Source organism: Leucoraja erinacea, chromosome 25 (genome assembly GCF_028641065.1).
Source record: "Leucoraja erinacea ecotype New England chromosome 25, Leri_hhj_1, whole genome shotgun sequence".
Lineage (NCBI taxonomy): Eukaryota > Metazoa > Chordata > Chondrichthyes > Rajiformes > Rajidae > Leucoraja > Leucoraja erinaceus.
The window spans coordinates 17,821,019-17,837,816 of record NC_073401.1 but is presented as its reverse complement, the minus strand read 5'-3'; the positions used below and the strand labels follow the sequence as shown (position 1 = coordinate 17,837,816).

Genomic DNA, 16,798 nt, shown 5'->3' with positions numbered 1-16,798 from the left:
ACTGACTCCGTATAGACAGCACGAGTACTCAGGATTGAAGCCGGGTCTCTGGCGCTATAAGGCAGCAACTGTACCACTGCGCCACCATGTCGCCCCAGCTGAGTTGAAAGCATTAATACCATGGGCACGCTCTCTCTCTACGTCTAACATTGTCCACAATCTTAATGCAACATGGACAATGGACATAGAAACATAGAAAATAGGTGCAAGAGGAGGCCATTCGGCCCTTCGAGCCAGCACCGCCATTCATTGTGATTATGGCTGATCGCCCCGTATCAATAATCCGTGCTTGCCTTCTCCCCATATCCCTTGACTCCACTAGCCCCTAGAGCTCTATCCAACTCTCTCTTAAATCCATCCAGTGATTTGACCTCCACTGCCCTCTGTGGCAGGGAATTCCATAAATTCACTACTCTCTGGGTGAAAAAGTTTTTTCTCACTTCAGTCTTAAATGACCTCCCCTTTATTCTAAGGCTGTGGGCCCTGGTTCTGGACTCGCCCAACATTGGGAACATTTTTCCTGCATCTAGCTTGTCCAGCCCTTTTATGATGTTATATGTTTCTATAAGATAACCCCTCATCCTTCTAAACTCCAGTGAATACAAGCCTAGTCTTTTAAATCTTTCCTCATATGACAGTTCCCCATATGACAGTCATATGACCTGCAGACATCTTCCATAAAAGACTGGATCAATTGCCAATGACATTTTGGAAGATGTCTTTTCCTTGTTTCGTTGTATTTAAACACAAATTGTGTTTTAACATGGACGTCACTTTGATTAAGCTTGCACCTTTGTTTCAGTGAAGAGAATATTATCCCGGCTCGATACCAGATAGGTGATAGCAAGCAGCTTCATTATTATGCAGGAGGGCCCGGGTGAAAATCTAGCCTGTTGCATCGTGTAGCAGAATGTTTTAACCTGATGGCATGGAGTAAAATATTCATAGCGGAGCCCGTTTCCAAGTTAACTGATCTGCTCTGACACGGCAATAAATAAAAAACTTTATCATGTGACCTGACAGCTCAGAAAATTCCGGAATGATTATGGCATTTAACAAATGGATAGAAATGGAGAACGTGAACTCTGACTTTAAAATAAAATGAGAAACATGTAACACGCCAATCTTGAAATGTATATTGCAAAAGCAAGCATTGTTGGTGTAGCGTACTCATGTGTTGGCTTGGAATTCAATGGAGTAAATTTTAAGAAGGGTATTACAGTGGTGCAGCTGGTAGTGCTGCTGTCTCTCAAGAATCCAGGTTCGATCCTGACCTCGGGTGCTGCCTTTGTGGTGTCTGCACGTTGTCCCTGTATCCACATTTGTTTCATCCAGGTGCTCCGGTTCCCTCCCGCATCCCAAAGACGTGCAGGTTCGTAGGTTAATTGGCCTGTGCAAAATTACCACCAGGGAGTGGATGAGAAAGTGGGATAATATAGAACCAGTGTGAATGGGTGATTGATGGTTTGCGCGGACTCGACGGGCTGAAGGGCCTGTTTCCATGCTGTATCTTTCAATCAATGCAAAGCGTGCCCACCTGTAGAATTGTGCTGCAGCCTGCCCACCTTTATAGTGGTCTGTTTTGTTCCCCTCCAGCGGCCTGCCTGAGCTGCTGCATGTTCCACTCATCGCTGGTGTACCATTCTGTAATTGGTGGCATTCCCAATCTCAGCTGTGCTATCTTTGGGACAATGCGTACATGGGTTTGAGAAGCTACCAGTGCAAGTGTGTCCCCACACTTGTGGTCAGGACACAAAAATGGAGAGAGCGGGGATCAGGTCGATGAGGTTTTACTGAGTTGGCAGAGTTTCAGGCAAGAATGGAAGAGATATCTCTAACTTCAAGTAACCCTTGATTCCTTCTCTGTCTGTTTCTCCCCCACCCTAGAAGCGTCTTGACCTGAAACGTCCCCCTTTCCTTCTCTCCAGAGATGCTGCCTGTCCCGCTGAGTTACTCCGCCTAGTCATGGTTGTCGTCCTGAATAATGTTTCTGATAGTATGCATCATTGTCACCTTCCCCTTCAGCCAACAATGAACCAGTCTACATTTCCCTGATCGTCGCCTGCTTTGATCAGTCGTTTTCACACCTTACCCTTCCACATCTTTTGTGTCCCTCTCCTCTGACTGTCAGTCTACAGAGGGGTCTCGACCCGAAACGTCACCCGTTCCTTCTCTCCAGAGGTGCTGCCTGACCCGCTGAGTTACCCCAGCATTTTGTGTCTATCTTTGGTGTAAACCAGCATCTGCAGGTCCTTCCTGCACACGAGATAAATAATTGAGAAAATACAGACAAACGGGGTCGGAGATGTTTACTCGGCTTTGATGTGCTTGGTTCAGATAATGAAAATAAACCACACACCTCTGCTTCACTACACCCTGGAGTGTAATATTTCCTCGCAAAGGCTCCCAGCAATATTTTATTCTCAGTTTGCCGACACTCGTGAGGCTGACAGTAACTGGCTTGTGAGTATGCTGGTCTATGGCTTCACAGCCTGGACTGGTTGAAAGGCACAGGCAGCCTTCTAGGCTTTAACCCCAGGTCTCTGAGCCAGCAGAATGATGGAGTGCCTTGGACTAATAATACTTAAACAAGTAGATCACTGTGCTTCTTTTCAAGTGCTTAATGTCAGCTCTTTTGTGGAAAAAAGAAGTTATTTTGAAACACACGTCTGAAATGGTTTTGTCAGACGGTTACAGAGGAATGATTAAGGATTTGGAAGTTAAGATGTGTAAGTGAAGTAAATTTTTAAGTGATGCACCCTTCAGTACGTTTGGCTGCTATATGCAGACCTTAATAAGATCCAACACTGATGACAAAATATTAGATTGTAATTCTCGGAGTGTTAGTAAAGTTCCTCTGTGTTTTGCAACTGTAATCTTAGTTGGTGGACAACACTAAGTTCTTTGCGAAGCCCAGTAATGAACAGATATAATTACTGAGTGCTACATTTCTGTGCTATGCGGGCCCTTAATCTCACAAGTGCCATCTCCAACTGTGCTATTAGTAAATGAGAACAGATGAGTCCGGGGTAGCACCTGAAGAAATGCACCCAAGCTTATGCAATATCATGCATGAGAGGCCATGATAGAATTAACTTTTATTTTCGAGGGAGAAATTTGCAAGTTAAATTACTCTTCCTTAAGGAGACAAGAAAAGCTGCATCTTAGATGAGAGCGATTAACAAAATGATGCACTAATTTGACTCAGTCGAGCATATTGGTTTTAAATTTGCCTTTATAATTAATACAAACAGATTGAGTTGTTCGAATATAGGGCATGGCTTCCTTCCAATGCAAATGAGTGTGTGGTTGTATTCAAGATGGGGAGATGCTTGTCGCGGATATGAAGGGGCTGGCAAGTGACTTGCTTGTCTTCTCATTTAGCGACGATAGAGACATCTGCAGCAATATTCAAATGAGGACAAATGCCAAACAAGGACACTAGGCATATCAGGACCTGATTGAAGTGAAGAAAAATGAAGACAATTGCTCACCAGCTGTCTGTCTATGGGGCCATGGTGGATGGCAAGAATTTCCCCCCTAGTTACTGAAATATTTCCCAGAGTTTCAATGATTTTGTGGCTTTGATAATATCAGAATGCTTTACCATGTGTTCAAAGTCAACTCATCGCAAGGTCATTGTCATAGAGTCATAGAGTCTTACATGGTGGAAACGGGCCCTTTGGCCCATCTTGACCATGCCGACCATGCCAACCCCATGCCGACCAACGTGTCCCATCGACACTAGTCCCACCTGATTGTGTTTGATCCATAGCCCTCTCAAACTGTCCTATCCATCCACCCAGATGAAAACCACGGCATCACAGGCAGAACGTGCAAACTCCTTACAGACCACACCCGAGGTCAGGATCGAACCCGGGTCTCTGGCGCTGAGGGGCAGTTCTTCCAGCTATGCCGCCGTGCTGCCCAGTAAAATAACAGATTATGCCACTCTGCTCATTACTGTGCAACTCAGTATTGATGGTGTTTTTTTCATTGTCACGTGTGCTGAGATACAGTGAAAACCACACCATACATGAGGACAACAACAGAAGCAAAAATAAACCCAGTGCAGAACATAGTGTCATAGGTATCTTCACAGTGAATGCATTGGGAGATTTCATATTTAGTTTAGTTTAGTTTATTCTCACGTTTGTCACTATTTGAAGGGGCAGAATGGTTCGGCACGAAAAACTGACTGCAGCTCGAACTCAGGATTAGATGAAAAGTTATAATTAATAATTTTCGAACCTATCTCCAATGCTGTATTATTAGTAAATTGTTCCATTCTTCATTATTATGCCTTTTTTTCTCTCTTTATTATTCTCTATAAAAAAAATAGAAGCAGAGTGATTAAATAACTGATAATATTAGTAATGTATGATTGATATACATGAAATGTTCTTACTATGTACTTGCTTCTAAGTTTGAGTTTTTTGTCACGTGTACCAGTGTACAGTGAAAAGTTTTTGTTGTGTGCCAACCAGTCTGGGGAAAAACTAAACATGATTCCAATTGAGCCATCCACAGTGTACAGACAAATGATAAAGGGAACAATGTTTCGTGCAAGATAAAGTCCAGTAAAGTCCGATTAAAGATAGTCCGAGGGTCTCCAATTAAGTAGATAGTGGCTCAGGACAGTTCACAGTTGTTGATAGGTTTAGTTGCCTGATAACAGCTGGGAATAAACTGTCCCTGAATCTGGGCAGATGTCAGGAAAGATATTATTGTTCGAGTCTGCGAGTGCCACTTTTCAAAGTGATGTTTACAGAAAGGACATGTATTTTTACACTGTTTCCTGCTTTGTCACGTTATTTCTGAGAGGTTAGTAGCCACTAGGCAGATTCATACACTCATTTGTGCAAAATGGGTCCCACAAACAATAAAAAGAACTATCAATACTTTTTTTTTGTGTGGAACCGATTTGGTTACTGAGGGACATTTGGCCAGTATGGATCCCGAATTGCTCTTTGAGTATTTGTTGTGATACTTTTTGCATCCACCCAGCATACAGTCAAGAATGTTTTATTGCCATATGTACCAACAACTGAACAATTTATGCCCCTGTCCCACTTAGGAAACCTGAACGGAAACTTCTGGAGACTTTGCGCCCCACCGAAGGTTTCCGTGCGGTTCCCGGAGATTTTTGTCAGTCTTCCTAATGGGCGAAAGTGGTTTCCGCTTCTTCTATATTCCGGCGACTATTTCAAAAAATTAAAAACCGGCCACAACTAAAAATAGGTTGCCGTTTTAAAAATCAGTCATTTTTTAGTCAAAGCCAATTGCGGTGCTAGTTGAAGGTGGTTGCAGGTGGTTGCCGGAGGTTGCAGGTCTTACCTTCCACTACCTGCAACCTCCAGCAACCACCTTCAACTAGCATCGCAACCGGCAACCACCGTGTGTAACCGTGTGGGTTTCCTCCCACATTCCTAAAGGCTTTGTAGGTTAATTGGCCTCTGTGTAAAAAAAAAATGTCCCTCATGTGTATGGGAGTGGATGAGAGAGTGGGACTCAGTGGGGTGAAGGGCCTGTTTCCATGCTGTACCTCTAAAACTTAAATAAACTAATTACTGATCAATTTACAACAATGCTTTTCCCTCTCAAGTGCCGCTCCACTGTATGGTTTTTGGCCAACATCGTTATCACCTTCATCGGTGCATCTTTGCAGGTGATTGCGAGACCAGCAATTAAATAACAAACCGTTTAAAAACAGTCTGAGTGTGAAGAAGGGTCGCGATCCTTCTATCCAGAGATTCCTTTGGAGACATCCAGGGAGCCTGTCCCGCTGTCCAGCATTTTGTGTCCATTAACAGTTAAAAATCCAAGTTCAAGTGAGTTTATTGTCATGTGTCCCTGATAGGACATTGAAATTCTTGCTTTGCTTCAGCACACAGAACATAGTAGGCATTTACTACAAAACAGGTCAATGTGTCCATATACTGTAATATAAATATATACACACATGAATAAATAAAATGATAAAGTGCAAATAACAGATAATTGGTTATTAATAATCAAAGTTTTGTCCGAGCCAGGTTTAATAGCCTGGTGGCTGTGGGGCTTCATGTACAACATAAAGGATAAGTTTGAAATGTTGTCGACTAGAGGGCTGAGCTTCAAGGTGAGAAGGGCAAAGTTTAAAGGAGTTGTACGGGGAAGGTTTTTTACACACAAAGTGGTGGGTGCCTGGGACGCGCTGCCAGGGGTGGCGGTGGAGGCAGATATAATAGTGGTGCTTAAGATGATTTTGGGTCGGCACATGGATATGCAGGGAATAGAGGGGAATGGATCACAGGCAGAAGAGACTAGTTTAACTAGGCATCATGTTCGGTCCAGACAACGTGGGCCGAAGGGCCTGTTCCCGTGTTGTACTGTTCTATGTTCTAACCTACAATGTGTTGGAAGTGCTGGGATAAGTGGGTGCTGTCACAGTTGCTGCAAACCTGTGTGTCAGATTGCAACTCGACTTGTGGCCCCGCACATCCAGAGAGTCAACCTACCATCCATTTTGTGTATTATTTTGCCGAAAAGTAATGCAGAGGCCCTGAACCATTTGCTGTGTCCTTAATATTTGTGGGCAATTAAGTGTATAATAGCTGTGGGAAAGATGATAATGTTGTTTATTTAATTCAGCAGAGTGTGCTGACGTCAGGTGGTCCGACGCTGAATATAAATGGCGATTGCCTGTATCATTGTATTCATGGGTTATAAGCATTGCAGTATCATTGAAGATGTGAGACTCTGGGGACATCTCAAGCACATGGAAATCTAGCAGGCACATGTCAGTGTGTTTTAGGGATCACGCGCTGTGATTGTAGCTGATGGTTCTGGCTGCTGGCGTGGAGCGTGGGCTTTAGTGGTGCCTGCTGCCTTCTGCTGGGTGCTTTTGCCCTGCGGTAAGGTGCTGCTGCTGCTACTGCTGCTGCTGCTGCCGCCTGTCACCTCTGCCTCTGCGCAGAGACCCGAGACTGCCCACGGTGGTATATTTAGCAGCACAACATACGGGTCTGGCATCTGCGGGCAGTTGGCAAGAGAGGAGCCCTCCAGTGTAATTGCTGGTGCTTGTAAACAATATGTCAAAACGGAGAAAAGTCGTGCGGGAAGCTGGTCTCCCAGGGCAGGGTATTTGTCAAGGCTGCCGACCCCGGTGTCACAGTCTGTAAACAGTGCACCAGGGTGATGTGTGGGGTCTGCAAAAATACGCTGTGGAGAGGGGGGGTTGGGAGCAAGGCTAACCTCGCCTGCTTTATTTTGCCAGAAATATTGTGAATTTTTCTGGGAAATCATTGTGATAAATTAACAACAAGAAATAAATGCAAGGGTTTTGCGCACCATAACGAAAATTGTATGCAAAAAGCCATCTGCCATGTTATTTTAAGTACGCTTCTATTCTCTCAAGGTGTTAATGCAATGTAATGGCTGTGTGTAATAACTGTGGCTGTAAATATGTCAAGCTGTTACAATTAGCCTAAATATATGGCATCACGGTGACCAGCTAACCAGACAAATGAAGCTGAGAGAGATTCAGAGCCTTCTGCCGTGGATTGTGTTTGGAATGGCTGAGGTGCTCATCTATTGTGATATCCTTTAATTATTTGAGTGCCTTGTCATCGAGGCAGCGGGGAAAATAATTTGATGTATGGAGCTGAAACAGAAAGGGACGGATACTGCAGATGTGAACACGAAGGGGGTCTGCTGTGCCGCGTTTCAACCTCCGTGCCTATCCCGCACCCTCGCCCCACCGTTATAGTCTGGTGCACGCGCACGGCAAACTCGCCATGTTTTCTCTGGAGTTTTTGCTCGTGTGAAAATGTCAAAGGCTAGAGGGCAGGAGCTTTAAGGTGAGGGGGGCAAAGTTTAAAGGAGATGCGCAGGCCTACTTTTCTACTGAGGGTGGTGGGTGCCTGGAATGGGCAGATATGATGGCGGCGTTTAAGAGGATTTTGGATAGGCACATGGATATGCAGGGAATTCATGGACATGGATCACATGGCAACAGAACAGATTAGTTTAACGGCATTGTGTTAGGCACGGACATTGTGGGCCGAAGGGCCTGTTCCTGTGCTATACTGTTCGATGGCCTCTCTGATAGAATTGGGGTTTTATGTTTTTACTTGAAACCCAGCAAATAGAAACATAGAAAATAGCAGGAGGAGGCCATTCGGCCCTTCGAGCCAGCACCGCCATTCATTGTGATCATGGCTGATCGTCCCCTATCAATAACATGTGCCTGCCTTCTCCCCATATCCTTTGACTCCACTAGCCCCTAGAGCTAAAATGATTAAGGATCTATGAAGCCACTGTGTCATCTACATCTTCTGAGTAGACAACTGGTGCAGGGGAGAAGGAATGGGTGCCACTTCCGATACATTGAGATTGTCGAGACCCAATACGTCCTTTTCTCCAGAGATGCTGCCTGTCCCGCTGAGTTACTCTAGCATTTTGTGTCTATCTTCAACTTAAACCAGCATCTGCAGTTACTTCCTACACAACTGGTGCAGAATGCAGGTTTTGAGTTGAGTTGAGTTCAGTTTAATTTAGTTTATTGTCACATGTACCAAGGTAGAGTGAAAAGATTTTGTTGCGTGCTAACCAGTCAGCAGAAAGATAATACATGATTACAATCGAGCCATTCACAGTGTACAGATACATGATAAGGGAATAACATTTAGTGCAAGATAAAGCCAGTAAAGTCCGATCAAAGATAGTCCGAGGGTCACCAATGAGACTAGATGACACACTAGTCGACCTGAAGAGCTCCTTCAGCCCCAGTCTGGTTCCACCAAGATGCAGTACAGAACGCCACAGGAGATCCTTCCTCCCTGTACCTATCAAACTATACAACTCCTCCCCCATCTTCCCTGTGGTTATCAAACAGCCCCCCCTCCACAATCTTTGTACATCCCCAATCCTTTCCACTCGTCACTTAAATTTCATGTTTCATGTATTTTGTGTTTTGCGACGTTTGGCAGCTCAATTTCCCTACTGGGATAAATAAGGTTCTATGGTAGCATAGTCAGTAGTTAGATAGTGACTAGATAGTAATTCAGCACTGCTCTCTAATTGTGGTAGGATGGTCCAGTTGCCTGATAACAGCTGGGTCGAAACTGTCCCTGAATCTGGAACGTGAGTTGTAGCTGCTCAGATGGGGTCGGGACTGGGTGACAGTGATGCCGTGAGTAGTGGCAGTACCTTGCTCCGCTGCCTGTAAGGAGCCCCAGGTCAGAGTACAGTCAACAAACATGGAGGAAGGGACTGTTCACCTTGATTGATACAACTGGGAAATATAGTGACTGTCTAATTTCACTACTGCCACTGACTGAAATGCAAGGACGATTGTGTTAGTTTATATGAATAACACCTTTTTTTTTTTAATTGATTCTACAGGGACTGATGCATTCTAGTGGTCCTGTTGGTCGTCACAGACAGCTGGTGTTGGTCCTGGAAGGAGAGCTCTATCTCATTCCCTTCGCTCTGCTGAAAGGAAGCTCCTCTAATGAGTACCTCTACGAACGGTTCAGTATCATTGCTGTTCCCTCCATCAGGGCCTTTCAAGCAAGCCCCAGGGTAAGAATTCATCAAAACTCCCCAACGTGTCTCCACTTCATGTGGGGGGAGGTTTCAGTGAAGATTTCTGTGTTTACATTGGGTAATGAGATGTTCCCTCAGAATACCACATGTACAGGCTTCATGCCAGTGGATTACTGTCAGCTGTTTGATCTAAAAGTTTCAGTTCTCATTTAATTCTTTCAAGCCACTCTTACCATCAGCCTAATGATAATGCAGGACTTTGCTGAGGCATCAATCCTCTGTCCCACCCATCTCCTTGAACACTAAAGATAGACACAAAAAGAAATAGGTGACCTTTCAGGCCGAGATCCTTCTTTAGTCTGAAGCGTCACCAATACATAGTAACATTGAAAAATAGGTGCAGGGGGAGGCCATTCGGCCCTTCCAGCCAGCACAGCCATTCAATATAATCATTGCTGATCATCTAAAATCAGTACCCCGTTCCTGCTTTTTCCCCCATATCCCTTGATTCCTTTAGCCCTAAGAGCTACTGTAAATCTGTGTCTATTGGCGGTTTAAGCTAGTATCAGCAGTTCCTTCCTTGAACACAAGTACTGATCTTGAACGATTCCTTTGGGAAGGGGATGAGGAGGACTTTCAGTCAATGACGCGTGTTGTGTTGTGTTTTGTGCAGTCCCATCTCCGGAAGAGCCTGTCGGTGTGCAGCTCGTCCAGCTCGATGGCAGCGGTGGTGGGTAACCCGCGGCTGCCCGGGGCCGTGATGGATCGCTGGCTCTGGGGGCCCATGCCATCGGCGGAGGAGGAGGCCTACATGGTGGGGGAGCTGCTGGGCTGCCAGCCGTTGGTGAGCGGCGCGGCCACCAAGGAGCGGGTGGCCAGCGTGCTCGGGCAGGCCGAGTGCGTCCACTTCGCCACGCACATCTCCTGGAAGCTCGCCGCCCTGGTCCTCACGCCCAACAGCGACGGCAGCACGGTGAGCGGGAAGAGCTCTCTGGGGAACAGTTACACCATCCCGGAGTCGCTGAGGATGCAGGACGACGCGAGTGACGTGGAGAGTATAACGGACAGCCCCCCGCTGCAGGAGTTCCTCTTGACCGCCGCAGACATATTGGACTTGCACCTGCCCGCCAAGCTCGTGGTCCTGGGCTCCTACCAGGAATCCAACAACAAAGTGACGGCAGACGGCATCATTGGACTGACACGGGCTTTCCTCGCCGCGGGGGCACAGTGTGTCTTGGTTTCCCTCTGGCCCGTGCCCATGGCAGCATCCAAGATGTTCGTGCACACCTTCTACTCCTCCCTGCTCAACGGAATGAAGTCTAGCGCTGCGCTCGGAGAAGCCATGAAGATTGTCCAGAGCAGCAAGCTGTTCGCGCATCCTTCAAACTGGGCAGGTTAGTCCATCGGACTGTGCAGCGTTGAAGATTGATAGGATGATGGAAATGGGAGAATGTAAAGGGTCAGAGGTTGTGGTGTGAGCCACCTCACTGCTGTCTGTCACACTCATAAGATCACAAGTGATAGGAGCAGACTTAGGCCACTCGGCCCATCAAGTCTATTCCGCCATTCAATCATGGCTGATCTATCTCTCCCTCCTCACCCCATTCTCCTACCTTCTCTCCATAACCTCTGATGAGGATGAAACTCATATAAAGTCTAAAAACTTCAACTGTGGAATAACCCGGTATTTTAGTTTTTTTGTTCAGTTTTCCAGCAGTTTTAATTTGTAATTGAGCGGCTCATTGGTGCTACGGTAGAATGCCGCCTCACAGCGCCAGAGACCCAGGTTTGTCCTTGACCACGGGTGCTTGTATCTACCGAGTTTCTACATTCTCCCCGTGACCTGTGTAGGTTTTCTCCGGGATCTCCGGTTTCCTCCGACACTCCAAAGACGTACAGGTTTGTAGGTTAATTGACTTTGGAAAACAAAATGTGAAATTGTCCTTAGTGCGTGTACGATAGCGTTAGTGTGCGGGGATCGCTGGTCGGCGCGGACTCGGTGGTCCAAAGGGCTCTGTTTCCGCGCTGTATCTCTAAACTAAACTAAACTAAATAACACATAAAGGAACGAAAAAGATGGCAAAGATCAACACGTTTATGTCAATAATGTTCTAGTCCAGGTTAAACTGATTTGCAAGAAAATATTGCTGGTCCATTCATTTCTAATCCCAGATCTACAATTACATTTGAGGTGATTATATGCTTAAATGCAGAATTTGGTGAAATGAAATAAAAAATAACTTCCCATTCTGATTATCCAATATCTTGTGATCTAGTTAGTGGATCAGGGAACGGCAAAGATATTACAGCCGGGAGCAATGGGAGAAAGGAAACTGAGAGCGTCAAAGTGCTGGAGGAAATTTGTCTCCTTATCAACTCATTTATTTTTCAAATCATTTATTCAAATGGCAAACAACTAGCCAGCAGCTGATTGGTGTGCAGGAAGGTTTGGGCAGATGCCCATTCACACCGAAGTTAGACACAAAATGCTAGAGTCACTCAGCGGGACAGGCAGCATCCCTGGAGAGAAGGAATGGGTGACGTTTCGGATCGAGACCCTTCTTCAGACTGAGAGTTAGGGGAGAGGGAAACTAGAGATATGGAAGGGCAAGGTGTGAAAACAACAGATCAGGGCAGAGCAGCGAGACTGCAAAATCTCCTCAAGGCATGACTACCTTGATGCAGTTCTCCTCTCTCCGACGACGAGAGTTCTGCAACACCCTTGCTCGTGGCTCTGCTTTGATCTGTCTTTTTCACACTTTGCCCTTCCATATGATTTGTTTGCTCCTGGTCCCGGCGAAGCCTTCATTATCCATCAGCTTCTATCAGCCTCAAAACACCGCCAATCAACCTCAGAGTACCCTTACCCATCCTCGAAATACCCTGGACCCTCCTCAAAAGCCTAACCCTAACCCTCGGAATACCTTCACCAGCCTCAGAATACCCCACTCAGTTTCAAAATAACCCCACCTTGTCTCAAAATACTGGACCAAACTCAAAATCTTCTTCAAAATACCCCCACTCATCCACAAAGTTGCCCAGCCCAGCCCCAATCCTTTCCACTCGTCACTTTAAGTTCATGTTTCATGTATTTTGTGTTTTATGACTATTGGCAGATCAATTCCCCTCCTGGGATAAATACAGTCCTATCGTATCATAGTCAGTAGTTAGATAGTGACTAGATAGTAGTTCGTTTCGTGACTCAGCAGCCCTGTGAGAAGCTGCAGAAAGCCCTGTGTCCACGTAGCACTGTTAACAACTTGAAGCCTTCGCCCACTGGTCGACAGACAATTAAACACGAGAGTGGGCACTGGGGTAGAAAACATAACAGTTTGAGCGCAGTGAGCTCTCCTCCGAAACTGTACAGTGGTAATGGCCCAACAATCTGTTGTGGTGCTGTTGATTGAAGGTTAACAGTAGTGTCAGACACCGGAGAGAGCTCCTCTGCTCGCCCCTGCAAATGATCGTTCTTGTTTATCTGAGAGAAGAGGCAGTGGCTTAGACTCACGTTGCCGTACAACACGGCAACAGGCCCTTCGGCCCAACACGTCCATGATGCCCATTCTCAGCTGGTCCCATTTGCCTGTATTTGGCCCATATCCCTCCAATCCTTTCCTGTCCATTAGTTGAACAAGTCGTCCAAAAGACTTCGTCTCTGAGGGTGTGACACTCCATCCTCACTGGACTGCTGTACCAGCCAAGGCTTGTACTCCAGACTCGGCAGTCAGGCTTGGAGATTGTTATCTCTCAGAGGTGAGATGGGGAGCACTGACTGACGCACCTGCCGTTCCATCATGATGTAAAGAGAGTCTAGTTATTTTTATACAGAAAAATGTTATACACCACTCATGTTGTATAGGGAATGTAACAAGAGTTTACAGTCTGAAGAAGGGTCCCGGCACGAAACATCACCAGCCCATTAACTCCCTGGAGAGAAGGAATGGGTGACGTTTTGTGTCGAGACCCTTCTTCGAACTGAAGAAGGGTCCCCACCCAAAATGTCACCCATTCCTTCTCTACAGAGATGCTGCCTGTCCCGCTGAGTCACTCCAGCATTTTCTGTCCACCTTCGGTGTACAACCAGCATCTGTAGTTCCTTCCTGCATATTAGCTCCCCAGATGCTGTTGGACCCGCTGAGTTCCTCCAACTCTTTGTGTTTTGCCACAGATTCCCCTCCATTTGGCCTGACTAAACATTGTGGAATGAAAGTACAAGAAATCTTGAGCAAAAGACAAACTCCTGGAGGAACCCAGTAGGTCGGGCAGCATCTGCAGAGGGAATGAAGTCCTGGCCCGAAACATAGTCTGTCCGTTTCTTCCACGGATGGTGCCTGACCCACTGAGTCCCTCTAGCACTGTGTGTTCTGCCACAGATTACAGTCACTGTGCATTGATTCTTGCAGCGCGAGCATTAATGCAAAGAATACGCTCACTGTTTTAAGTGGTGATCGGAGTTGCAGCACAGTCACTGTCATGCGGAAATTACCGATGCAATTTATTTTCAGATTACGGGGATCATAGTAAATGGAAATTATGCTGAGTTTGAGCCATTGGTCATTCGAGGTATGGAATTGGATGGTTTGACAACATATGCACTGATTTTCCAATTGTTTCTTCTTCGAGCCTGGTCGCGAATGCCGGCTGCCACTTACATCCATACGGTGATGAGTATTGATGGTCATTCATGAAGTGCGCTCGTTTCACACCGGCTCCTCTCTTGCAGGCTTCACACTGATCGGGAATGATGTTAAACTGAACAGCCCATCGTCCCTCATCGGCCAAGCGCTGTCTGAGATCCTGCAGCATGCTGACCGTGCTCGTGACGCTCTGCGGGTGTTGCTCCACCTGGTACGTGGCAACTTGGGCCCCCCCCCCCCCCCCATCTGTGAGGGGGCCGATAGGGGGGCAAAGGGGGGCGTGCTGGCGACTGCAGCTTGGCGACTGGTGATAACACTGCCCTTGCTGAGAGGGTCACAAACCGCGCGCAGTTACCCGAGCAAATGCAAGGTCCGACTTACAAAGGGGAACTCCACACTCGCCTGGGAAAATGGAACTGAAATTGGCCTGACCCACTGAGTTACTCTGGCACTTTGTGCCATATTTTGTAGATCAGCATCTACACGGTTCCCTGTGTCTACCCAGCTGGAAAGAGGGCTGGGGCACTATGGTTACAGTTAGTACAATGCTCAATCAGAACGGTTTTTTAAAAACCACCAAAAGAAATAGCTGTGTAGGAAGGAACTGCAGATGCTGCTTTACAATGAAGATAGACTCAAATGCAGCGTGCTTTGGCCAATGATAGACACAATACATACAACCCAGTGGTTTTAACATTGATTTCTCTAACTCCCTTGCTTTCCCTCACTCTCCGGTAAGGGGGGTATATATGTAAGGGATATGAAAGATATAGACATTTCAGGTGAGGCAGAGGTTTATTTGTACCTCCTCCAACCTCATCGACTGTATCCACCACCAGGTGTGGACTACTATATATCGGCGTGACTAAGCGCAGGCTCGGCGATCGTTTCGCTGAACACCTCCGCTCAGTCCGCATAAATCTACCTGATCTCCCGGTTGCCAAACACTTTAACTCCCCCTCCCATTCCCACACTGACCTTTCTGTCCTGGGCCTCCTCCATTGTCAGAGTGAGGCCCAGTGCAAATTGGAAGAACAGCACCTCATATTTCGCTTGGGTAGTTTACACCCCAGCGGTATGAACATGGACTTCTCTAACTTCAAGTATCCCTTGCTTTCCCTCTCTCTCCATCCCTCCCCCTTCCCAGTTCTAGGACCAGTCTGACTGTCCTCGTTCACATTTTATCTGTTTGCTTTGTTGCTCCTAGCTAACAATGATCTATTCTACATTCTCCTTGATCGCCATCCCCTTTGTCTCATTTCCACACCTTACACGTCCTTATCTCTGTACCTCCCTCTTCCCTGATTCATTCTGAAGAAGGGTCTCGACCCGAAATGTCACCCATTCCTTCTCTCCAGAGAAGCTGCCTGTCCCGCTGAGTTACTCCAGCATTTTGTGTCTATCTTTGGTTTAAACCAGCATCTGCAGTTCCTTCCTGTAAGATCAAAGCAGCCGATGATCAAGGAAATGTAGATCGGTTCATTGTCAGCTGAGGGGAAGGTGACAATGACGCATACAATCAGAAAAATTATTCAGGAGGACAGTGAAACGAGTCGGAGAATAGGGTGGGGGAGGGACAGAGGGAGAGGGAAGGCAATGGTTACTTGAAAATACTTTAAATCATTTCAATCCTTTTAAATTATTATTCAATTTCTAATCAGTTATTTTTCCCATTATAAAATATTGTTATGCATTTTATGCGATGCTTTATGATAATAAAACTGAGGTGAATGCTGCAACATTTGCAATAAGAATGACAAATTGTGAGCAAGTGTGTCAGGATGGAACGCCATGCGAATAAACCAAATGAGCAGCATCTCGTCTCTGAGTGCCAGTGATCAAATGTTTTGTCATAAAATCTCCAGGGCGATATTGAACCAGAGCCAGCAATGGTGCCGCACTCTCAGCGTGCTTCCCTCTTGCTGTTATGTTTCACGTATCACGCTGAGCGCCGGAATGCTTATTTGGAAAACCATCCTAGTAACTTCAGCCAATGAACAGGGGGGGGATGCACAGAAACACAGCCAGCCGCAGAGACACAGAGTGCTGCAGTAACTCAGTGGCGCTGGCAGTCTCTCTGGAGAACGTGGATTGGCAGTGTTTTGGGTTGGGACTATTCTTCAGACTGAACATTTCAATGTTCCTTTATTTGCCACCTGTGCAGCTGCACAGTGAAACTCTCTTTGCATATATTGCAATTGCAGGCACCGCCATGTTTTGGCGCCATTTCTAAAGTCCAACGATCGGTCGGCCCCTGCGCTCAATCTACTGAAGTAGTTCCCGTGAACTGGCATCGCTCTCCTCGTCCGGCCATCTTTGTATCCCAGGGACGCCTCCTGCAGCTGATCTTGAAGGCGCTGTAGGCTTTACCTCAGTTCACCCTCCTGCTGGCCCTTGCTCCTCACGCCCGTCAACTCCAGCGGCACGCTCCCTGTCCCACCATCCGACAAACCTCCGAGTCTCAGGGTCCCGACCCAAAGCGTCACCTTTCCATGTTCTTCATGTTATGTTCATTTTATGTTCTCCAGAGATGCTGCCTGACCCGCCGAGTTGCTCCAGCACTTTGTGCCATATTTTGCAGACCAGCATTTGCAGTTCCCTGTATCTCCCCAGCTGTAAAGAGGCCGACA

At 46.5% G+C, this 16,798-nt stretch overlaps 1 protein-coding gene across 4 annotated transcripts in view; it reads left to right on the top strand.

Annotated features, from left to right (window-relative positions):
• ttc28 (tetratricopeptide repeat domain 28) overlaps positions 1-16,798 on the top strand; it is a 502,085-nt gene that overhangs the window by 448,649 nt on the left and 36,638 nt on the right. For all 4 annotated transcript variants that reach the window (XM_055655876.1, XM_055655877.1, XM_055655878.1 and 1 more), the window contains 3 exons: positions 9,388-9,567; positions 10,205-10,925; positions 14,255-14,379. In XM_055655876.1, coding sequence (XP_055511851.1) covers positions 9,388-9,567; positions 10,205-10,925; positions 14,255-14,379 — 1,026 coding nt within the window. The remainder of the gene's footprint in view (positions 1-9,387; positions 9,568-10,204; positions 10,926-14,254; positions 14,380-16,798) is intronic.